A 25185-nucleotide genomic window follows, 5' to 3' on the forward strand; every position below is an offset into this window, starting at 1 on the left:
CATTTTTCTGTTTGTTTTTTTTCCTGTATCTTTCTGTCTTTCTGTTTTTCATTTGTTTTCTTTTCCCTCTTTTTCAGGTTACTTAAACATTGTTTGGAATTCTATTTTAATTTATCTGTAGTATTTTTAATATATCTCTTTATATAGTTTTTATTGGTTGCCACAGGCATTGCATTATACATACATAACTGTTCACAATTTATTGTCATTTTATCAGTCTGAGTGAAGTATAAAACTCACCTTTTATCCTCTGTTTATAATTGTCTTTTTTTTTTTTTTTAAATATATCTTTATTGATTTCAGAGAGAGGAAAGGAGAGGGAGAGAGAGAGATAGAAACATCAATGATGAGAGAGTCACTAATCGGCTGCCTTTTGCACGCCCCCGACTGGGGATCAAGCCCGCAACCTGGGCATGTGCCCTGACTGGGAATCGAACCCCGATCACCTAGATCCTAGGTCGATGCTCAACCACTGAGCCACGCCAGGCCGGGCTATTTATAATTGTCTTAATTGTTTCATCTACATACATTTAGAATAATATTAGGCAATGTTATAATTTTTGCTTCAACCATCAGACATAATTGGGAAAACAAGAAGGAAAGGAAGCCTATTTAGTGCTTACTCACATTTTGCTCACTGTTACTTCTTCCTTCCTGATGCTCCAATAGTCCTTCCTTTTAACCTTGTCTTTCTGTTTTAAGAGCTCCCTTCAAGTCATCCTTTTAGGATAAGTCTGCCGGTGAAAAAGTATCTTCCTTTTTTCTTTATTTGAGAATAACTTGATTCCCCCTTCATTCCTGAAGGATATTTTTGCTAGATTTGGGATTCTAGGTTGACAGTACTTTTCTTTCTGCACTTAAAAAATATTGTACAACTTCCCTCTGGCCTCTGGTTTCTGATGAGGAATCAGCTGTCATTCAGATGGTTTTTGTCTGGCTGCTTTCTAGGTGTTGTGTGTGTGTGTCTTTAATTTTGATAAGTTTAATTATGATGCATCTTGGTATAGACTTAGAGGGCATGGTTAAACTGTTTGGGGTTCACTCAGCTTCTTGAATCTATAAGTTTATGTCTTTTGTGAAGTTTGGGGAGTTTTCAGTCATTATTATTTCTTTGAGTAGTTTTCAACCTTGCCCTCTTACTTCTCTCCTTCCAGGACTCCGATGACACAGCCGTTAGATTTTTATTACAGTCCCCCAGATCCCTGAGGCTCTGTGCATTTTTTTCCAAGTTTACTTTCTCTCTATTGTTCAGATTATGTCCTTTCTATTGTGTTTTTCTTCCATGTTTCTATTGTTTTTGGTTTTGTTTTTGTTTTTTCCTCTGCCCCCTCCCTTCTGCTATTGAATCCATTCTCTGAGCTTTTTATTTTGGTTATTGTATTTTTTAATCTAAAATTTTCATTTGGTTCTTCTTTGTATCTTTTATTTCTTTCCTTAAACTTTCTTTTCTTTGAGGAGGCTTTCTACTTTTTCATTTGTGTCAAGCATGTTCATAATTGCTCACTGAAGCAATTTTATCATGCCTGCTTTAAGATCTCTGTCAGGTAATTCCAACATTTCTGTGTCTTTGATGTTGGCATTCATTGATTTTCTTGTTTTAATTCATTTTTAAATCCTCCTGGTCTTGGTAGGATGAGTGATTATCAATTGAAATGTAACATTTTCCTATTATTTACCCCTTCAGTTTTAGCTGGCTGTTTCTGACTCCACTCCAGCAGAAGGCGTTGGGCTCCACCTCATTCCTGCCAGGTGAATGTAGAAGTCTAGGCTTCCCACTTGGGAGTCTGGGGTATGCTCCCCACTTTGTCTGGAGCCCGCTCTTTATGGGGCATCTGTCCTACATTTTCAGAGAATGCCAGGGGGAAGCTGCCCTCTACCAGTGTCCTTCTGCCTGCCTCTCCTTCCCTACAGGCACATGTACAGGAAAGGTCATTTTGATAATGTGTGTGCACTTCAATACATGCTTTCATGCTTTGGAGAATTCAGAGACTAAATGGGGAAGATTTAGTCTAAAGACTTCATATTTTGCTCATTACAAAATGAGCATTTCTACACTCATCTCTATACTTCACAGACAAGAGCAGCATTTATTCTGTGGTCAACAGTTGCTGTACTTATTTTAAGGCCTCTGCACTCAGGGTCCCAGACCCACGGGTGTGAACAATTAGACTGCAACCTAACACTACACTCTGTGTTTCTATTGCCTTAAAGTTCCAAAGTTGTGAATGGGAACAGTGTTAAGGAAAATGTATACGATTGATCCATTAAAAAATTAGAAATCCACTCGGCTGGCTTGGCTCAGTGGTTGAGCATCGACCCAGGAACCAGGAGATCACGGTTCAATTCCCTGTCAGGGCACATGTGTGGGTTTCGGGCTCGATCCCCAGTAGGGGGCGTGCAGGAGGCAGCTGATCAATGACTCTCATCATTGATGTTTCTCTCGCTCGCTCACTCTCTCCCTTCTTCTCTCTAAAATCAATAAAAACATAATTTTTTTAAAAAAATTAGTCCTAGCTAAAATAGTACAATTCCTTCTGAATTTTAGGGTGCTCATTCTGCTGATCAACCCTAAATCATCGTAAAGAAAACATGCAGAATAATGGCCAGAGAGTTTTCATTATTCTTCTGAAAGAAACCTCTTCATTTGGCTACATGGGTCCCTTAGAGGGAAAACCTATATATGACAGTGAATGAAATGTCAGATTTTTGTATATAATACACATTATTTTAATTGGGTTTTGATGGAAATATTTGTAGAAAGGCCTCTGTGACACATATTTGCCCTTTCAACCTAACTGCAGAGATGACGCCCCAGTGAGCAGATGGCATGTCCCCAGCTATGTCTCTAACCACCAGAGTCTCTGAGCTAGTGGTTCTGGTCACACATCAAGATTAATCTGGGTGAGGGGGGAACTTGAAGCTCTCTGGGAGTTCAGGTCACCTGGCCACTTGGCACACTCAGAAACGTGGAGGTGAGACAAGCGTTAGGAGTTTTCAAGGTGCTTCGGGTGACTCCAATGTGCCACCAGGCCAAGCATCCCCTGCCTGGGCATTGCTGTGGTCCTGCAGCCACAATCACCAGGAACTCCACCGGGAACTCCCGGGCCCACTGGGTCCCTATTAGGTCAGAATCTGCATTCCAACTAGATGCCTGGGGTGGGGTGTGCATTCAATTTTGAAAATACCTCTAGACGGTATGGCTGTGAGTTCTCCCATAAACACAAAAAAAGGCCTAAAGGGACCTGGGAACCCTCCAAACCCTCTCCTCTGGAACAGAACTCCCAGCCCCTTTCACACTCTGGCCCTGTTTCCACAATGTCAGCGCCTGGAGCCACTCGTAAAGCCCCAGCAATTGCAATATCATGGCATCGGCCACCCCCTGCCCATCATCTCAGACCAGGCAGTGTCTGAGCAGCCAGCAAGCATCGGGTCCAGGCTGGTCCTCATTCTGATCTTACATCTTTCCTGGAGGAAGCAAGAGAATGGGGCAGAGCTGAACAAGTGGCTGTTCACCCAAGAAAGTATTTCCCCTTAGTCATTATCATAACAAAGTTACGGGCCAAGGGCACCCCAGAGGAGGGGGAGGTAAAAAGAGGTGACCGGCCCCGATTTGTCCAGGGGAGAGGTGGAGGGCACCTGATAGCAGGAGAACCTGCAGAGCCCAGGGAGCTGGTCACTGGTGTTTGGACAGCCGAGGTCTGATAACACGGCTGCGGTGCTTTCCCTGGAACCCGCGCCACGGTGCCGTTGACCTCTGAAGGAGACTATAAAACCCAGAGGAGGACTTTCTGCTCTCAGTCTGCAGTCTGCTCTCAGTCTGCAGGAGGAAGACCTCCAGAAGCAGGGACGATGGCAGCATTGCAGGAGAAAAAGTCATGCAGCCAGCGGATGGAGGAATTCCAGCGCTACTGCTGGAACCCAGACACGGGGCAGATGTTGGGCCGGACCCTGTCCCGGTGGGGTATGTGCCCCGCAAGGAAGGGAAAGGAGGAACAGCTCTGAGAAGGGAGGCAGAGGACCACCCAACAGCAGCTTGGGGACGGGTGGTCCAGGCTCCCGGGACCCAGGCCTTGCCCAGACTTCCAGCCAGGCCTTACCTCCCTCACCAGGTGACCCCAAAGGCCCATTTCAGTTCTAATTCTCCCTGGCACCGGGCACCCACATGGCAGGAACATCAGAGGATTGGCCCCGAAGTTTCAGGCTTAGATTTGAGAATAGCAGTTTACAGCTATGTTCCTGAACTTTACAATTTGTAAAAAGTCTTTGAAGTCAAGGGGCATGGGGTTTCTTTGGAGTGATGAGAATGTTCTGGAACTAGAGGTGCTGATTGCACGTTGTGTGAGAATGTACTAAACACCACTGAGTTTTTCACTTTAAGATGGTTGAAGTGGTGGGTTCTACGTGTGGGCCCGACCGCGATGAAGAAGTGTGTCAGCTCGTCTGATGGGCCTCTCCCTGTAGTGTGGATCAGCCTCTACTACGTGGCCTTCTATGTGGTGATGACCGGACTCTTCGCCCTGTGCATCTACTCGCTGATGTGTACGCTTGACCCATACACGCCTGACTACCAAGACCAGCTAAAGTCACCAGGTAACGGGGGTGACACTAAAGCCTGGGCACCAGGACGCCAAGCAGGTCAGGCGATACTCAGTCCTGGAGGTGCTGTCAGAGCATAAACCCTCCAGGAACGAAGCCCCAAGGGGCACCCAGCAGGCCTAGAGGGGCCTCTCTGTTCCTCCCCCCAGTGGCCACAGGGCTTTGAGGGCTACACCTGGGCTTCTTTTTGAGGACAGCACCCTGGCTTCTTTCGATGGGGAAGATGACCCCAGATTATAAAGTCTGACTTTGGCTTTAGCTGTAATGATTAAAACAGAGGTTTTTGTGATAAGAGTCTATCACCCGCTTTGTATGCAAATATACACACAGAAGACATTTCTGGGAAGATATACAAGAAACCGCTCCTAGCGCGATGGGGAGGGAAGGGTTTGGGGGAGGGAAGGAGCTTTGGTTTTCCACTGTGCCCGTCAGTACTGAGGCCTTGCTTCCACAGCAGCAAATTCCATTCCGAGCAGAGCCTTCTCCCGTGCAGTCTGCCGGCCTGTGGGATGCAGGCCGCCGGGACGTGGGCTGAGCCCCGCCTCTCCTCTCCTCTCGGCACCAAACGAGTCATTCGTGAGGACTCTAGGGTCTGAGACAGGGAGGTGTCACCTCCACAGTCCTGGCGAAGGTGATTTGAGCCAAGCCTTCCACACCCAGCCCATTAAACAAAGGTGACTACAAAAAAATAAAAAAGAGAGAAAAACATAAAGGAAAGGAGGGAGGGAGGGAGAAGAAAGGAAGAAAGACATGAAGGGGTATTTCCAGCAGTTACTCAGAATGCTTACCACCCACACATCCTTAAGATAATAGCCCCAGAAACATCCAACAGCAGCACATAGGAAAAGAAAATTCAGAAGTTGGTTTTTTTAAAATATATCTTTATTGATTTCAGAGAGAGGGAGGGAGAGAGAGAGAAACATCAATGATGAGAGTCATTGATTGGCTGCCTCCTGCATGCCCCCCACTGGGGATCGAGCTCGCAACCCAGGCATGTGCCCTGACCGGGAATCAAACCTCGATCTCCTGGATCATAGGTTGATGCTCAACTGCTGAGCCACGCCCAGCTGAGCCAGAAGTTTTTAAGAGAAGCTGCCTCAGATGTTCTCCAGCGGGTGAGCTTAGCATGTCCAGCCATTCTGCTGGGATCCATAAGTAATAACATCAAAGTGCTTTATCGGGTGTCAATTTTTAGAATCAACCAACAGATAAAACATGGAGGATTTCACTATAATTTCAAAACAGAATGTAATATATTACAAACTTCAGAACATAGCTATAACATAATTCGCCCAAAACCCTGAGGATGGAAGGCAGGCGAGGAGTATTCTCTTGATCGCGGGGAGGAGGCAGGGAACAGGCGACAGCTGCCATCTGAAGCTGGTGAACAAGTTATGTGAGAACCTGAGGACACACTCAGAGTAAATAGCTGAGAGAGGAGAGTGGAGAGCTTTTCTTTTAGATCTTTCTGAAGGTTTTTATTTTAAACCATGTACACCTGTTACTTTCACAACATTCATAAAACAACAAAACTCCTAGCTTACTTATTTAAAAAGTCACCTGCGTCAATCAGGGAACTGGCTAAGTAAGTCAAAGAACATTCACACAATGAAACACGATGTGGTATTCGTGGAAAGAAAGAGGGGAGTTGATATGAAATGCCAGGGAAAGATAATTGCAATTGGTGTCACAAAAAGAAAAGAAGAAAGTGGAATATGGAAAGCATGCTCCCATTTATGTGAAGAAACACATGGTATCTTTGTATGCACAGAAACAGGAAAGTTTCCTAAGGATGCACGCTAGACTTGAGATCCTGAAAACAGGGCTGTCACCTCAACTTCCTACACTTGTACAATTTTGTTTTTTGCTTTCTCCTTTTACAATTAATATGTTGTTAGAGTGCATTTGTACTTAACTTCAAAACCAGTGAGGAGTTTTCAAATATGCTTTCAAATACAACTTCACTTAGAAACCCAGCTGACCTTAGATGAGTTGTCACCTGCAACAAGTGTGGCTGCCTCGGTGGCAGCTTCTTCACCCGGCAGCCCTTGAAGACCTGGGCCCAGTTGGTCCAGCTGCATCCCACACTCAGCCTCCACCAGCCCCGGATAGCTCTGCATGCAACTCACCAACTCCATAGCAAACAGCTTAGATGTGATGAACATGTGGGGAAACTAGTAAGTGTTACACTCTCTTTCCAGGGGTGACCTTGAGGCCAGATGTCTACGGGGAGAAAGGCCTGGACATTTCCTACAATGTCTCTGATAACAGGACCTGGACGGACCTAGTGCACACCCTCCACGAATTCCTGGCAGGTAAGGTTTAAAATGCTTCCACAGCCTTTATTTTTCCTTTTCTAAGAAAACTTCACTGTAGGGCCTGGGCTTCGCCACCCTCTAACAGCCCTGGGGTGGCTGCAGCTGGAGGAAGGGGCCCTTAGGTGTGTTTGTGCCTGCAGGCTACTCGCCAGTGGCCCAGGAGGACAACATAAACTGCACCTCTGAGAAGGTGTTCATCCAGGAAAGCTTCGGGGCCCCTAACCACACCAAGTTCTCCTGCAAGTTCACAACCGACATGCTGCAAAACTGCTCAGGCCTGGTGGATCCCAACTTTGGCTTTAAGGAAGGAAAGCCGTGTTTCATTATTAAGATGAACAGGGTGAGTATAAAAGGGTTGGAGGTCAGAGGTCCACTATGAGGCTCCTTTGGAGATTGCTGTGGGGTGGAGGGTCAGGGTGTTTAGCCCTCCCATGACCACACGCACCCTCCTGCCCAGGGTTCCAGAGGTGGCAGGTTGGGTTTGCCCTGGCTGCCCCTTCCCTGCTCTGCACCTTCACTAAACACGAGCCCATTGCATTAACTCATAAGCTGATTACTTCTCTCAAATACAAATGAAAGCCACCCATTCAAATACAGCATCTACTAGACGCTCTGTGGTTTCTGGACACTGAGCAGCAGAGCACTGGGCTGTTCAGGGTGGCTGGGGTAGCCACATGTGCACAATACCCAGAAAGTAGCCAGGTCGTGTACAGGCGCTGGGAGGGTACCTGGGAACCATTCAGAGCAGGTTTCCAACCTGGGCCAGGGATCCACTGACGGGCCCAGGGCAAAGCACTAAGGGAGGCAGAGCATGAGTACAGAGCCAATGCAGCGAACACAGGAGGGCTCGGTCCATCTAGGCCGGGGGTGTGCAGAGACCTGAGGAGGGTTGGGATCTGGCGGGGTAGGGGAGTGAGGAAACACAGTTCCATGACGGACAGCAGGTGAGGTCTGCGAGCATCTGCATGGGCACTATTTATTTTCCTTCCTAGGAGGCCTAGAGGAAGCCAACCATTTGTACACTGTGCACGTGCCCCAGGTCCCAGCTGGGTCTCGACAGAGCTGCTTGGCAGGTGTGATAGCAGCTCACACTCATGCAGCGCAGGAGAGCTGTGCACATCGGGGCAGGTGTGGGAGGGGGAAGCAGGTGTTCTATCAGGCTCTGGGCACAAGTGGGCACACACAAGGGCCAGGACTTCAGGAGGCTGAGAAAGGCATGGACTAGGAGAAGCACAGGTGGGCTGAAGTCTGCATGGGGAGCTGCCACACAGCCAGCAGACGCTGTGCCCTAATTCAGTGCAGCGTGGAGGGCCTGGAAGTGGCAGCCATAGCTCAGAACCTCCTGTCCAGATCTGCCACCTGCCTGTGGCCAAGACTACAGCCCTGGGGAAGGGCTTCTGGCTTTGAAGGAGTTGGTAATACCCCCCAGGGATTATTAGAACAGGAATCACCCAGCACCCCAGACCCTTCTCACTGGCCTGTGGAAACCCAGCTCAGGCAGGTCCCTCTGTGCTCACACGAGCATGAGAGGCCACATGGACACCTTTCCCTTCCAGATCGTCAGGTTTCTCCCCAGCAACAAAACAGCGCCCAGGGTGGACTGCGCCTTCCTGGTGAGTGTGACCATCCACGGCAATCTTGTTATTGCTACAAAACCTCTGGGAATAACTTAACTGGTTTTCCCTATGACCAGCTCAACTGTCAGCCTAATAAACCGGATACACAGATCACATAAATCATCGCTTAAAATAGTTTATTACGGGGGATAAAAACCTAGTAAGAGAAAAACTTGTTACTGTTTTGCTTCAAAAAGCATCTGGGACAGTGTATTACTGATACCCTGCAAGATGTCTGGTGGCAAATTGAAGAAACTAAGACACTTCTACTGCTGTTTGTTCTTTTTATCTGCTTATTTAGAAGAACATGCCGGACTACCAACAGCTAGAGTTGTTTAATGGTGTATGTCTATGGGCTGCTAAGGGTTGGCATTAGTTTATTCCAGCTTTTCTTAAAACTTTTTTTTTTTTTTTAAATACATCTTTATTGATTTTAGAGAGAGGAAGGGAGAGGGAGAGATAGAAACATCAATAATGAGAGAGTCATTGATCAGCCGCCACCTGCACGCCCCCGACTGGGGATCGGGCCGGCAACCCGGGCATGTGCCCTGACCGGGAATCGAACCCCGATTGCCTGGATCCTAGGTCGACGCTCAACCTCTAAGCCACGCCCGGCCGGGCTCTCAAAACTCATTTTTAAGTACAACATGAAAAAAACTAAATTTATCTTCACTGAATAGTTTCCAAAGCTTGTTTTCACCACGGTGCCTTCAACCAAAGGTTCCCTGTTCCCAGCAGTGGGCACCCCACTTGGGTATTCCACAGAAACACCCCACCCCTCAAAGCCTGTGGTCTCTCCATGGGGCATGGGGTCGTCCTGTTTTGTTTTTCCTTTTTTAGTTATTTCAACCACACCTGTGCAGGCTGACTTGAGATTTTAACAGACACCACAGTAGCCTTAATCTGTTCTCCGAGAGGCTCTAGCTATCCATCAGGCAAGTTGTTGACTCTGAAAGCAGATGCTGATCCCAGAAAGCCACTCCAAACAGCCCGTACAGCCTCATCAGCTTTCATCCCATGTAGATAAGCAAGCATTCTGGGCTCTATGCATTCTGGGCTCTGTGTTATCCTATAAGGACTTAAAATGGTACAAATACAAGTTTGATAAGTCACCAGGGGTTTTGCAAGTAGAAGCCCCATACTGATTATAAAGATTAGATCTAGTTTATGTTAATTACACAATAAAGTATTTATGCAGTCACCTACACAGTGCACACATGCATACCCACACAATATGCATGTCACACGGATGTGGAGACATGCAGAAATACATGCATGTACATGTGTGCATGGACAGAGATGCACAAACATGGCACATGCATGCACACATAGACAGGCATTGAGAGACACTGAGATACACACACATGCACCCACGCACCCAGATCTTGCCTTACTCAAGCAGTGGCCTCTCTTCCCCCAGGACCAGCACCAAAAGGACGTCCAGCCCCTGCAGGTGGAGTACTACCCGCCCAACGGCACCTTCAGTCTACACTACTTCCCTTACTATGGGAAGAAAGCGCAGGTAGGTGTGTCACTTTTCACCTGACAACAGCTACTGGATCATCCCAAATTTAGCAATGATTAGCAAAGGGAAAGCCATAAATATTTTACCTATAAAAATGAAACAAGGCATTTTCTGTTCTGGCTGTTTCCCAAACTCACGTTCTCCTAACTACCTGCAGGCACATTGTCTCACGCAAAATACAAATACTAAATCTAAATGTTTTCGTTTTCGACAGCCTCCCAAATCCTTTTAGACAACTGTGTATTGATTTTAAAGCATTTCTTCTAAATATCTTGCTTGTTTTATTTTTATATTAACTTCCATCTAATATAATTTGAAGTTGAGTTTGTCATTGGTATTATCTGTCCCTCCCAGACCAATTCTCATTTCTAAGTGGGTAGACATTTACCCTGGTGAATTCCAGGTTAGACAGATCACTGCAGGTCTAACTCAGAGAGCATGTAAGAATCACCTCTTTGTACCACCTAAGTATCGACACTCAGCACCAGGTTTCTGACTATCTCCTCTTTCCACAATTCTGCCTCAGCCCCACTACAGCAACCCTTTAGTGGCCGTGAAGCTTCTCAACGTCCCCAGGAACACAGAAGTTGTCATCGTGTGCAAGATCCTGGCAGAACATGTGACCTATGACAACCCCCATGACCCCTTTGAAGGGAAAGTGGAATTCAAGCTTAAAATTCAGAAGTAATGGACCAAGGAGGCTGGCTTTACCCTGCATGGTAACTTGCAGACCTCCACCCTCCAAAGGAGCTGCCCGCTGGCTCTGCACCAAGCCAGCTTTCAAACGTTCCAAAACGCAAACTCTAAGTCTGCTCAGTAACTCCAGACAGGCACCTGTGCGTCACGCACTTGGCTTTATAATCAACTATTTCTTATTAAGTCTTTATTATTTTTTAGATAGAGTTTATAGCTATGATAAAAATGTTGGGTTAACATGGTAACCCTAAGACAGAAGCTATCCAACTAACAAGACCCTAAATGATTCATCTTTCTGTATAGACATCACTTTTCTTACTATAACTTATTTTTTCTATATATCAATGAACTACCACCCATGGTAATATAAAAACTATCAATGAACTGATATAAAATATGACTTACGAAAATGTACATCCTTGATGCTTGCTTTAAAGAATGTAGTTCCTAAATTGTAAAAATAAGTAAAGTCACTCTTACTCTACATAAAACAGCCATGTCTTTCCTGATAAGGGGGGAAAAAATCAACAACAAAAAATCAAACACCTCTTTCTTTAAAAATCTTCTTTTTAAAGTTTCCATTGCAAGTCAGGGAAATTACAAAACAATGTTGGAGAGAGACTGTCACCTGAAAGCAGGCGCAGTTCCAGGACATAAGTAAAACGCAAGGGTGTCACCAATGTGAGAGAACCTATGAGCTAGAGGTCATAACAAACAGTAATTAACCTTCCTTTCACCAAGCACAAGACCCTCCTCCAACAGCCAGGAACTCGTGAGTCTGCAACTCTAGGCCTTTTGAAAAAACTGAAATGAGAACATTCTGTGTGAATAAACCTGCTCTCACCGTGTCGCCCACTTGCGCCCAAACCATAGCTCGAGGCTTGGTGCCCTCTTCCCACAAGAGTACCAAGCGCAACGTCGCCGGTTGCCACCAACAGAGTGACACAGACAGCTGCACACAGCTCCTGGACAGGAGAATCTGTCAGCATGAAACCCAGTTATAAACAGTGTTTGAGGAGAGAATCAAAACCCTTTCAGTATTCTGTAAGGCCACTGACTCATTAGTTGCTGGACAGCTCTACCACATAAGACAATGGTCAGTGTCCTTCACCGCTGATATGATCAGTAAAAACCTTTTTTTAATCCTCACCTGAGGATATTTTTTTCCATTGATTTTTCTAGAGAGAGTAGAAGGGGGAGAGAGAGAGAGAAAGAGAGAGAGAGAGAGAGAATCATCGATGTGAGGGAGACACATCAATTGGTTGCCTCCTGCAAGACACTGGCTGGGGCTGAGGATTGAGCCTGCAACTGAGGCATGTGCCCTTCGCCGTATTCGAACCCAGGACCCTTCCATCTGCGGCCAATGCTCTAACCACTGAGCAAAACCGGCTTGGGCCGATCAGTAAACACTTTTTGAGCCACTTCAGCAATGTCGTGTCATAGGTCAGAGGTCAGGTCACCTCAGATATGTCATGATAACATAATGTTGGAGGTCAGATCTCCTTTCTTACCTTACGAAAGAGGGTAAGACTTTATGGGTTTGACTTTTTTTCTGAAAGTCAAACCCATAAAATCTTCAAAAACTTTGAAGATTCAGGAGAAAGGCATGAAAGAAACTCTCTCCCCATCACTGGCCACAGGAGAGGAGGTGTTGCTTTGGTCTGTGCCACTGTGACATCCTTCTTGGGCCCCTGCCATCCCTCAGGAAGCTGCAAGACAAGCTGAGAGGACCGTGGTGGGGTCCCGGCCCCTCACTCCTGAGCCTGGCTACCTCTTCTCACTCCAGCGAAAAGCAAGACTAACAGGATAAAATAAGTTCTAGACAGTAATCCTGAATTAGAAAAACACAGAGCTTGTTTAAAATGCTCATGCGCGTTTTATTAATAAAAACTAACAGTGCCAAGTTAAACAAGTCAAACAATTAAAGTCTCTTTATATTCCATAAAATATTACAGAAAAGTTTATTTGTGTTTCAATAAAAAGACTATTGTTTTAGAACAGGCAGCGAACAGCAACTGTGCAGTTAATCGTTCTTTGTGAATAAATTTTAAAAGAAGCTACTGCCTGTCCTGAAATTCCTTTTTCCTTTTATAAAAAAAGAACTATTAAAAATGATTGACAAATTTTGAGTTAAAAAACTGTTAAAACATTCTCTATATTTAATTTCAACTTTATAATAGATTACAGGAAGATGCTTACGAAACAAATACAACATTTGTTTCAGTACATGTCTTTAAATGATAGACTTATAAGTATGTAAACAACTATATAATAAAAAGTTCCAAACACTGCCTGTAAGAAATCAGGCAAATTTTACCATAAGCAATAAACCATTCAAAGCTTTCCAGACAGTTTTCATAGCTGCACCAGCACGGCAATAAACTTACTAAAAAGAACACAAACACACACAGAAGAACTTAGCAATGTGTTTGCTGCAACAGAGACCAAAAAAGAAAGAAAAAGTATAAGCTTAATGGAATCAAACAGTAGATATAATTTAAGAGAGAAACAGTCCTAATAGGATTTATGGTGCTCAATGCTAAAAAGCAGAGATCTGCCATTTGCTGGGTTCTGTTGGACGCCACAGAATTTCACAAGTGGAAACTCGTCCTGGAGCTTCACACTCTGCCAGTGGGCGGCACCACTCACAACAGCATAAAAGTGGCACTAGGAGAGGCCTCGAGAGAATGACAGTATTTTCGTTGATGTAGATGGAGTACAACTTCTTCAGCAAACTCAGCAAGAATTGTTAAGGGGCAAAAAGGAACTCTGAATTTTAAAAAAATAGAAAATGAAAACACAAAATCCTACAAAGTAAATAAAAGCCCTGCGCCGGCAGACTGGAATCCACACTCACCGCAGCCCGTCTGAGACCCTGCAGAAAACAGCCCTCGCTTGCTTATCAGAGGTGCACGTCAAATCCAACAGCTGACTAATATCTTCTTGGGAGGAGGCCAAAAAGAAGAGAAAAGCCCACATTAAGAAAAGCTTCCCTTCCCTCAACGTGTTTCCCTGGCGCTGGCCGGGGCGCGCAGGCTGCGCAAAGCATCAGTCTTCCTGGTCGTCCTCGTCGTCCTCGTCATCCTCGTCATCCTCCCCCACGTAGGACACGGGCGTCTCCACCCGGGACCCGCTGTACTGAGACCCGCTGGAGCTCGTGGCCAGCATCCCGTCTGCACCGTTGGTCAAGTCACTGCAAGGACAGGAAGTGACACGAGGGTCAATGACAAATGTCTGTGGCCGAGCCAAAGACGACCTTTCAGGGAAGTCCGGGTGGTTTCAATGACGCCCACATCTGCAGTGCAGAATCCCAACACCGATAATAATTTCACCCTTTTTATTCCCTCTTCCAGCTTTGTCCTCGTGAACATAACCAGTAAATGAGGGGACATTGGCAAGACCACTGTATTTCATCTTTCCCCTGGTTTATCATTACATCAGAAACAAAGTCCCCAAGTGCACAAACTGAAAAACCATGAGATCCTTCTTTCCAGTCCTTTTACCTGTGAACTCCTTACTCTCCGGGAAGGAGGTGGAAAACAATTAAGGGGCCCCGACGACCACATGGGACCCTCTGAAGCAAGGCTCCCTGGACAGCAGTGTGTGGGAGGTGTCCAGCGAGTTCTGTGTGTGTGTGCACATGTGTATGTATATGCATGTGTTGTATGTGCACACACACACATGTCCACGTTTTGTGCAAGTGCTATGGTGTTGAGTGTGTACCTGTGTGATGGTACGTACCTGAGTTTGTGTGTGTGTGAATGCACGTGTAAACCACATCCCTAGGCCCACCCTCAGCTCCTCTGGTGACTACAGAGAGCCCAGAAGCTGAGCTGTGACAGGTGAGTCTCACTTAGACGCTCTCTCTGCAACCTATACTTCCAGGAAGGCTTCAAGGACCCCATAGCCTTCTACAGTTTTATAAAATGGCACTTGCTAAAAGTCAGTGGGGCTGGCCCTGGGCAGGGCCCAAGCACCCAAAGGGGTGGGGTGGAGCTGCTGGGCTGCACAGCTCTACACACTGGTCCTTAGGTGGCTGCTGCATTATGCTCCTGGGAGTCTCAACCAGGAACATGTGAAAATCTTTGGTGTCACAACTGAGGGTGGGATGCAGGTTGGGGAGGGTACTGGCATCTGAGGGTATTGGCCAAAGGTTCTACCAGACAGCCCACAAAGTACAGGGCAGGGCCCACAACAAAGAGTTGTATTGCCCAAAATGTCAACAGTGCCACAGGCGAGACCCTGGCCTAAAATGGTGAGAGGATTTAAGAGCTGGGATCCTGGTGAAAGACCCCTGGGTTCAGCCACCACCCAGCATCCCAGCACAAAGCAAGTCAGGCACAGAAGGTTAATTATCATCCCGAGGCACCAACAGGTGATGGCCCATGCCAATCACTTGGGAGAGGGGCAAATGCACATTCTCACCATAAAGTATAACTTTCTCAGGTTACGGTCAAAAGTAATTTCAGTTTCTTAGTATTTGAGTTTAGCAGCAAGAAAAGGTATTCTAAGAAACATCAAGTACTCAAGGGACACCAGCCTAGAATTCAAAATTTGATAGAGATCATCCAGATTCTAGACTCTAACACCTCCTGCAACTACATGGAGGCTTGGAGTCACCCCCAGGACAAGTCTCACACAGCAAACCTGATTAAAGATAACAGGACGCTAAGGGGTCAGACTGCATTGGAGATGCAGCTTGTGAACCCTTGAACAGGAGAGAGTTTGATGCTCACAATGATTAAGTAATAAGTGTTGCTATACTTTGGCCAAATCGATCAGGAACCCTAAAATGTTTGCAGCAGAACAGAAACCTACCCTGGGCCAGAGCTGCAATATATTCCAACATTAAGAAATATTTCTATAAACATAAAACCATATGCATATATGTTAATACCTTTTACTGGAATTTATTAACCTGTACAATAAAAACTATTAAATTCTGCATTCTTTGACAAAGTAACTCCACACCTGGAAAATCTAGCCTAGCAAAACAAGTCAGGAAGCGTGAAAAACTGAGCCATAAAGCTGCTCCTCACTGCAGCTTTTCCTGTAACTGGGAACCACCTAAATGTCCAACAACAGACCATGGGTCAGTAAATTATCGTGCCTCCATAAAATATCGTATCATGCCACCATTAATGCTGGCTTTTTTTCTGAAATGGTAACGCTCTGTGTTCCTCATTATAAAAATTAACATGAGTCTCTGAAAATGTAATCAATAAGATGAACTTTCATGAAAATGAAAGTTTAGAAAATACCCCAATTCCACCTCTTGGAGTAACCAATGTTCAGCATTTTACAGACTGACCCCTATGTACATACAGCAGAAGAGTTAGAATTAAACACTGAGCTGACCTCTGTTAAAGCCTGACCATGTGCTCAACACCCTACAAAGGACTTGGCTGCCTCACAGAGCCCTGCAGCAGATAAATGATTAATCCATCACCAGTCCTTTCTCCCTGGAATGGTCCAGGCAGCAGAGCCTGGAACCTCCCTCACAGCTGACCCCAGGGCCTCGCACCCTCACTGCCCATGCATGGCTCCCTTAGGGCCCCCCTGTGGCCTCTGTGGTCTGTGTCACACAGAAACCCAAGTGCCCTGTTCAAAAGCCGCAGAGCACTGCATCCAAGGTGTGGACGCACTGCAATTTATTAGCTCAATCCCATCTCTGCTGAACCTCCAGGCTGCTAATTTATCATATATTTTAAGAAATTAAACATTAATTCTTAGGATTAATATAAAGTAGTATGTATAATATATAACATAATGCAATATAAAAGTTAATAAAACCAGTTTTGTCAATACTTAATGCAGAAATTATCATCTATCTTCAAAATAGTAAGAGAAATAGGTATGACAATTCTCTGTGGGATTGCTAGTCAAGGGTTAAATACACACTGATTTAAATAATAAAGCTTCAATAACAGAAAAAATACATACAATAAAAGGTAAAGTGAAAAAAGCAAGGAACAAAATTACATATGTACATTGTGACCTCAAGTGTGTTAAAAGAAATAGAAAAAAAATGTTTGAGAAATACTGTCACAGGCTGCCGGCAGTGGGGTTCAGGTGGTTTCTGCCCCCACTTCACTGTGTGCGATGTTTAAAAAAATAAAGACCACGTATTACTTTCAATTTTTAGGGTGAATAAACCAATAAGAAAGTTTCTTTCCACACAGGGGACAAGCTATAGATGTGTGAAGTGCCCTCGGGTGGGAGAGAGGGGCTGAAGCTGCTTCTAGGGGTGGGGTCCCACTGTCTGCACAATGAGTCCAATTCTGAACGGCTGAGGAATTGAGGTTGTTTGTATGAAAGCTGGGGGGCTTCCCATTGCCAGGTGACAAGGCGGCCCCCTACCTGCCCGCCCCAGCCCAGAAGTGCAGTCACCTGGCAGAAAGCCTTGTGCCGTTAGAGGTTGAAACCGATGACGTGATGAACACACTGCCAAGTGATCCCTGAGCCATTTCTGAAATGAGAAAGATAATGCAAATATCAGAAGCAGAGACCACAGAAAACAGAGGCGCTCATACTGAAACAAGAGGGCCAGGGGCCTGGACACCTCTGATCTGCTGGCGTTTTCTGTGTTGTGCCACCTGCCAGGAAGCAGCCCTGATCCTCCAGGGCATGGCCACAGGGCCAGTCCTCTGTAAGTAGGCTCAAAGTCCTTAATTTTTGTGTAGTCACCAATGACAACAAAGCTGTGCCACTGAAACTTAGGGTCGTCACAGAGCAGAAAGCAGGAACTGGGAGAGAGGAGGGACCAACGTCCCCTCCCGTCCTGGAGACAGCGGTCTACACCAGGAAGTGTGAAAGGCAGAGGACTTCAACGGCACGGCGGAGTGGTGTCCCAGCAGGCCAGCTGCTGGAGCCTGGAGTGCGGGAAGGGGCAGGTTTCACTGGACGATCTGAGGTCAGATGCCTACCGGTTCCAGACAGCTCAGCAGCCCTGAGTCCAATCCAGTGCTATGGCTCTTGGGGAATAAATCTGCACCAAAGGGTCAGGCCACAATGGCAGCTGTTTCTTCCCACAAAGCCCCTTTCCATCTGTGGCCAGGATTTTTCTCAGCAAAGGAGTCACCAGAATGAAAGCCAGAGAGCCTGTGAAACTGCTCACCAAGCACACGCTTCCATGCTCTGGCCGTCAGTAATTGGCACAGAACAACAATATTCTTGGTTACTTTGATGCAGTGACCAATCAACTACCTCAGGAGAAACGTCCACGCCTATTAAACTCCTCAAAGAATTTCAATCTCTTCCTTTTTGGGGCCCTACCTGGAAGGTGAGATCATGACTCAACACCTTTACCATATAAGCTGCACAGGTAAACCCACAGAATGCCACTTGTGAACTCCACTGACCACATGTCCCAGAGAGCGAAAGTCCTGTCAGATGGTGGTCCTGCCGACCATGCCCATACCTGTGGTCCCCAAGGCCCTCTCACGTCCCCACCTGTCCTTGTTCTTGGTGCTGCACACTTGAGCCACCCTCAGCGGAAGAGGGCCAGATTCCCAGGGCTAGGGAAGTGTCCTCACTCTAGCCACTTGGCCACCATAGTCACCGAGGCCAACTGACCTGTCACATAGGGTTCCAGTGCTTTCGGCACCAAGCTTCTTGCCATTTTCAGGTCTTCAGCGGAGCAGCTTCCGGACTCCAGCCCATAGGCCATCCCCATGCGCTTCAGCACTTCTATGTCATCATGGATTTCAAATGTGTTGTCAAAATTGAACAGATACTCAAATCTGGAGGAGAAAGCTCCTGTTAGAAAAGTCCATCTTCAAGAAGGAGACGGCCTAGTTGGCTTAGGGACCCAGGCCTTTCCTCGGGTGCCCTTCCCTCTGGTGTCTTCATAGAATCCACCAACTCAGAAACAATGACCCGAGATTCAGGCAGCATCACTAATCACCGTCCACGCACTGCAGGCACATCCCTGGCGCATGGGCTGGTCTACCCGTGGCTCAGGCTGCCTGCCCCATAGGACTAGCAGTGAGCACCATCTACCAGTTGTGTTATGTTTGAACAGCTGTCCTAACAACAATCCTAACAGCTGCGATTTATTTTCCTTTTAAAAGAAAGGTGCATAATCAGGGAAAGGAGAAGCAAATTTCTAAATTAATTATGCAAAATGATTATATATAACAATTATAGATACTTACATAAATAAATTAACCAGCTATTAACAATACTGACTGTGGCGTTCTTCACTTCTAACCTGAGCTGGGACCATGGGGCCAACGGACAATCTACTACCTACTTGTCGTTAGAAATGCTGCAGTCAATGACGGTCTTCTTGCTGGTGTTCACGATGATGAAAGGCAGGTGGATGACAGAGTTGGGCGGGGGTGGCCGGTTAGCCTGCTGTTCTGCCTGGCGGTTTCTCTGCACCAGATTCTTGAAGGCAATTTGCTAAAAAAGATGAGCAATCAACACACCACTCATACCAGTCTCCACCAAACCTAACACCTTCTCCCCAGGTATCCTCAACAACCCTCCCCGGATCCCACAAGACAGCAAGAGGGTCTGGGCCCCCCTTTAGAGATCAGAGAAAACAGCTGAGGGGCTGAAGGCCCAGTGAGCCACCCAACAAAGAAAATGCATCCTGAAAAACCACATCCCCAGAGAACTGAGACTGCAGAGACGCAGGCACTCACACCATTTAGACAGAAACACCCTCGCAGAGAAGGATGGAGAGAAACACATCGATTCTGGAGGTTACGGTCCTCCTACCCCTCTCTGGGGAGGGGTCTGCGAGTGCCCACGCCTGGCCCATCCATGGGTCACAGCCTTAGAAGGCAGATGTTCAGTTGTGGACCTGGAGCCTCCCGGGAAAGCAGAACGCTCGATGGACCTGCTGGTAAAGGGTGTCTCCTCTGGGGACATGGGTCCTCAGGCCTAAAGCCAGAAAAAGCCAGGGCCTCAGGCCCTGAAATGACATTTACCTTCAAGATAATTTTCCTGCCATTAATGTAAAGCCAGGAAGATTCCCTCCCTCCCCAGCCAGCCTTCTGCGAAGCTGCCTGGCACTGGGACCCAGGAGCTCAAGGCTTAGTGGGAGACAGGCAGCGACTTGGATTTTTTCTAAAGTAGTTCTAATGTGCTATGGATGCAGAAAAAGAAAATAATTCATTCTAGAAGGGGCAAACAAGTGGAAGAACTTGGAAGCTGGGAGGGGCCACTGCCTGGGGCAACCTCCCATCCCAGCAAGAGTCATAACCATTTATTTACTCTTCCATTGCCCAAGTCCCCTCCGCCCCGAGGCTCTGTGACCACTTCTCCCGTTGCCAAAGCACCCCCTCAGCTGGTCCCCCACGGAGGGTCCTAAACACCTCTTTAAAGGGCAATGGAGTAACCAAGGGTAGGGTAAGGTGCCCCCATGCTGAGCGCACCTAACCTGGGTGAGACCCATACCCTTTGCAGTGGACCCTGGGCTCTGCAGCATGCTGGGGCTGATGTGCCAAGGCCACAGTGACCCCTTCTGCCCTTTTCCCATGTTCTGAGATGTCCTAACCTCAGTAGCTAGGTTCTGTTCTCAGACCCATGTCCCCAGGCCTGTTCTCAGACCCCCCACACTTCCTCCCAAGGGTCTTACTTGCTGCCACAGCTTCTAACACCCCTGACCCTCTGGGTTTTGGACACACATTCCCAGGGCTCCCCAACAGCTCCAACCTGTCCACAGGGTCCATGGCATTGCTGCCCTTGGGGTCCACAAACATCTCAATAAATTGCTGCTAAGCCATCTTTCCTTTTATTAACCAACCACCACTTCTGCTGGCAGCTGGCCCCCTGCCCCAGGTGGCAACCCCAGCACTGTGCTGCCTCAGTCCAGGGACCAGCAGTTCCCCTCCATCAAGATCCTTACACATGTATTTATTTACTTTTTCCTTAATTTATCTTTATTGTTGAAAGTATTACAGATATCCCCATTTTTTCCCCCATTGATCCCCTCTACCCCACTCCCACCCCCTTCCACAGGCCTTCTCCGCACCAGTTTGTCCATGGGCTATGCATATATGCAAATAAGTTCTTTGGTTAATCTCCCCCCCCCCCCGAAATACATCAGTCTGTTGCATGCTTCCATGTCTCTGGATCTATTTTGTTCATCAGTTTATTTTGTTCATTAGATTCCACATATAAGTGAGATCATGTGATACTTGTCTTTCTCTGACTGGCTTATTTCTCTTAGCATAATACTTTCCAGGTCCCTCCATGCTGTCTCAAAGAGTAGCAAATCCTTTTTTTTTTTTTACAGCTGCATAGTATTCCATTGTTTTACACATGTGTTTTAATATTTGTTTCTAACGCAGAACATGCATCCTCAGGACCCTACAGGGGTGAGGCTGATGCTCAGGGATAGCTCTGCAGGCCCAGGGGATGGCAACACAGCTCACTGTCCACATGTGTCTGAGAGGACAGGAAATGGGTGCACTGACACCTGTTCTCAACCATGTGTAATGACCTCTAACCAGTAATTGCCAAGACCCACCTCAGGCTCATTCTGCATCTCACACCCCTAGTCAGGGGTCTGGTCCTCAGAGCACACTTCATATATACCCCAGAGATTTTTTATATGCTCCCTTCCAGAGGGGCCATCCTTCCTGCCATTTGGACACTTTGTGACAAGCGACACACACGCTCACATGGTCACCCTCATACATGCATGCTCATACATGTGCTCTCACATGCACACATACTCTCACAAGGCTACACACTTGCACACACTCACACTCACACACTCTGACCACAGGCCCATGTTCTTGAGTGTTCATGTCAACACACACTCATGCTCACACACCCTCTCTCTGCCCACAAGGCCCTTGTTCTTGAGCGTTCACGTCAACAACACACGCATGGGATGAGCCCAGTGAATACTTACAAAATTCACATTCATAATCTCAAAGTAGAAACTTTATTTACCATGTAGGAAAAGAATGAACTGCAAGATACTGCTGTTAAGAAAACACTAAATTAGTAGAAGACATTAAAATTACCTCACTTCCAAAGATAAGTATTTCATTACCTGTAGAATAAGCTCTTGAAGTTGAGACTGTTTCTGTTTTATTCTTTCAAGTCTTCTTTGTCTCTCTACCTTCAAAAATAAACCACCAATACAAGAAGTCATCACAATTGGTTTAATATAGCAAACAGTAAAACCCCTATCAACGTAATGTCGCCCAAGCAGGTTCTTGCAGATGTTCGTCCTGAATCTAACGGTGAAAAACAGAGCAATCTGGAACATGACACGTGCAACAAGACACGGGCAAGTTTGTCTTCAATCCCATATCTACATATTCTCCTGTCTTCTCTCACTTACTGCATATGGCTATAATATAATTTAAAACTTTGGGCCCTGGCCAGGTAGCTGAATTGGTTAGAGTGTAGTCCTGATATGCCAAGGTTGTGGGTTTGACTCCCTGTCAGGGCACATACAAGAATCAACCAATGAATGCATAAATGGGTAGAACAACAAATCCATGTTTCTCTCTCTAAATTCAATAAATTTTTTAAAAATTATTAAAATTCCCACAAGTCAGGATTCAGAAATGACTAGAATTCAATGCCCTTGACTGGTTCGACCACCTCCCCACCCACAGTGAGAGTCTGCAGAGCCCACGCAGACTGGACATTCCACCAACGTCAGAGATTTTGGGATACAGGGACAAAGCTGTCCACCTGGTCCAGACCAGGCAGAGACAGCACAAGACCTTTTGCAGGCACCAATGTTGCAAACAAAATGCCTGCTCTAGGGAAAATTACTCTACCTGGACACATGGAACATAAGAGGTTAGTAGGGTACCTCTAAATTCTGACATTCCTGAGCTGAATTGGTGGGCAAACCGATCCACTTGATTTCCTTCTTCTCCTTGGAGATGATGTTCATGGCCATCAGCACATTTAAGGCATCATAGACTCGCCGTCTTATGTTCTTCTGGTCATAAGCCTAGGGAAGGTGAAGCAGGAGTTTTCCAAACGATCCAGGAAGGCTCACAGATCAACATTAAACGCTAGAGCCTGAAGTACTCAAGGAAGTGCACCGTCAACCTGTCTCGTGTGGCGTGAACCCACTGCAGCTGCCGGCACCACTCCTAACACAGCCCCATTGAACTGGCCGGGCCAGAGGGTATTTCTACAGAGGGAGATCACCCGACAGGCAGAGCCAGGGCCCACACACAAAAACATTTAGGGATGATGAGGCATCATACACACAAATGGGTCAGGAAAAATGCCTCTGTACTGTTCTCAGAAGCCCTCTGTATATCTGAAGTTGTTTCAATAAAGACAGAGTGGGCTGTGCAGGGCTAGTGGTTCTGCTACTCCTGGCCTCTCCCATGCCCACACCACACATACTTACGGATTCGTTTGGTAAGATGTGATTATCGGCAGCACTGAACTCTGCGACCAGCTCGTCAGCCACCTCGTTATAGGACGTGGTTCCCTTCCTCTGCACCTTCTCACAGACCTTCATAGAGAAGTGCCTCAGGCCTTTACCGTTCTTCTCTCCTTTCCTGTTGCGTTTCCTTCAAAAATACAAAGGAAAAGTAATGCCCTTAGCATTCTCAGAGGCAGCCTTGAATTAAGACACACGTTTACCTAAAAGGACTAACTACACAAGGGCCCCAAGTCCCGCGGGTGCTGGAGCTCATGCAAACAGGCCACAGGGGACCCTGGCAACGTCTCCGAAGAGTATGCGCAGCACCATCAATGGGTGTCCAGTGTTTCCTTTCTCTCTTTAAAGGTCAGACCTCACATCTGTGTCAACTCTCAGGAAAAATGGGGCAGACACTCAAAAGGACAGGACCCAGTATATATCTTTGGGCATCAATTCACTAAACACTGCTTCTTAAAATGGTATCAATCAACATCAGGAATTATGAAAGTTTTACTGCAAATTTAGGACTTTTTAGGGCAAATTTGAGCAGGCTAATAGACAAGGGGATACTGAGACGGCCAGGTGGCAGCGGGCGCCAAATGCTAAAGACTGAGTATGCTTCTGATCAGGACTGAACCCAAATGCCTGAACTTTTTAAGTCACTGCATCAAGGAAAGGGTCACTGAGTTTCTAACTGGATGAATTTTGGGGACTGATGATTTTTGCTTGAGAACCAATATGGACATGATTCTATAGCTTTGCTTTTGTTAGTTTTTAAAGAAAGTCGCACAGCTGACCTTCAAGTAAAATTGTTTTCAAATCACTTTGCTTTAGTGTAAGAAAGAAAGTAACAGTGTGGTGGGGCCATTCAATGGGACCCCACCATGAAATGGCAAAGTTACGTGTAGCTGCAGCAGGTGAAGCTGCTATGAGATCTGTCACATTTACACATGATTCCCTAAAAGCTACTTTCCAGTGCAGACAACGGAAAGTGTCAAGGTTACCACTGTGCTGAAAAGCCAGCTCCCTCTTCTTCCGCAAGAAGCTAACCACACCTTATAGTGTAGCATACCCATCATCCCGCCCTTTACAGTGTAGCCATCACTCCAAAACTACAGGGGGGGCAGCTCTCCCGCCCTTTACAGTGTAGCCATCACCCCAAAACTACAGGGGGCAGCTCTCCCTCCCTTTACAGTGTAGCCATCACTCCGAAACTACAGGGGGGCAGCTCTCCCGCCCTTTACAGTATAACCATCACCCCAAAACTACAGGGGGCAGCTCTCCCGCCCTTTACAGTGTAGCCATCACTCCAAAACTACAGGGGGCGGCTCTCCTGCAGCCTGACCTCCTTTACGAGGAAAAGCATGCCTTGACTACACATCTCTTCTGGGCACACATTGGACATTTTCAATCCTCTGGCATGACCATCAGCCCCTATGGCCACAGAGAGCTAGGGGGTTACAATTCTAGGCAATGTGCTCACCCGGCAGACCAAGGTGAGGGGTCTGAAGGCTGGTTCTGTGAGACAAAGTGAGTGTTAGGGGTGTGTGGACTTCCTACCACGATAGTGTTTGGCGCTGCAGGTCTCTGAGGCGTACCAATTACCTACAGTCAAAAAAGACAATTCAGAACACAATCAGAAATCTCCCACATATGACGCTGCCATTTTATCATTTCTCATTATCTATAGCCACTGTTGAATTGTATTGACCACAGATATCAGAAAGAGCAATGACAATGTGAGTAACCCAACAGCTGACCCTCTGAACTATGGACGACATGGCCACACCTGTTCTGAACGTGTCTTTATTTCCCTTCGTCAACCTCAGGCATCTTCTCCAGTTAAACAGAAGCAGCAGGAAACATCAGACAGCACAAACAAGCCCATGGAACAGCGTGCACCGCTGGGGGCACGTGAGCCTCGACGAGGTAATGTTTAGTGGTGGGGCACGTAAATCCCATGTCCCAGGCACAGAGTTCTGTGGGGGCTCAGCACACTATTTCCCTCTCGCCCTCTTTTACTCCCTTTCAATGGTAGAGACAAGGATAGAAATCTGTCCTTCAGTG

The 25185-nt window shown here is 46.6% G+C and overlaps 2 protein-coding genes across 6 annotated transcripts in view; one reads left to right on the forward strand and one right to left on the reverse strand.

Moving 5' to 3' along the window:
* Positions 1 to 3849: 3849 nt before the first annotated feature.
* ATP4B (ATPase H+/K+ transporting subunit beta) lies at positions 3850 to 10743 on the forward strand (the record flags this gene model as incomplete). 2 transcript variants are annotated; one of them, XM_081128481.1, is made up of 7 exons in its annotated part: positions 3850 to 3961; positions 4462 to 4590; positions 6798 to 6911; positions 7055 to 7254; positions 8471 to 8533; positions 9951 to 10052; positions 10582 to 10743. In XM_081128481.1, 7 exons carry the CDS (start codon positions 3850 to 3852, stop codon positions 10741 to 10743), a joined length of 882 nt encoding a protein of 293 aa, XP_080984607.1. The 2 variants fall into 2 exon arrangements, with proteins under 2 accessions (XP_080984607.1, XP_080984608.1); XM_081128482.1 differs by having other exon boundaries at positions 8471 to 8527.
* Positions 10744 to 12581: 1838 nt separating this feature from the next.
* TFDP1 (transcription factor Dp-1) overlaps positions 12582 to 25185 on the reverse strand; it is a 45932-nt gene continuing 33328 nt past the window's right edge. For 2 of the 4 annotated variants that reach the window (XM_081129858.1, XM_081129857.1), the window contains exons 5-12: positions 24602 to 24723; positions 23101 to 23266; positions 22546 to 22689; positions 21769 to 21837; positions 19006 to 19157; positions 18327 to 18493; positions 17142 to 17220; positions 12582 to 13944 (exon numbers count right to left, since the gene is read on the reverse strand). In XM_081129858.1, coding sequence (XP_080985984.1) covers positions 13800 to 13944; positions 17142 to 17220; positions 18327 to 18493; positions 19006 to 19157; positions 21769 to 21837; positions 22546 to 22689; positions 23101 to 23266; positions 24602 to 24723 — 1044 coding nt within the window. In that variant the 3' untranslated portion in view covers positions 12582 to 13799. The remainder of the gene's footprint in view (positions 13945 to 17141; positions 17221 to 18326; positions 18494 to 19005; positions 19158 to 21768; positions 21838 to 22545; positions 22690 to 23100; positions 23267 to 24601; positions 24724 to 25185) is intronic. The other 2 variants (XM_081129860.1, XM_081129859.1) reach the window with 1 other exon arrangement.

This window comes from Miniopterus schreibersii (genome assembly GCF_964146895.1).
Source record: "Miniopterus schreibersii genome assembly, chromosome: 2".
In the NCBI taxonomy this organism is placed as follows: Eukaryota; Metazoa; Chordata; class Mammalia; order Chiroptera; family Miniopteridae; genus Miniopterus; species Miniopterus schreibersii.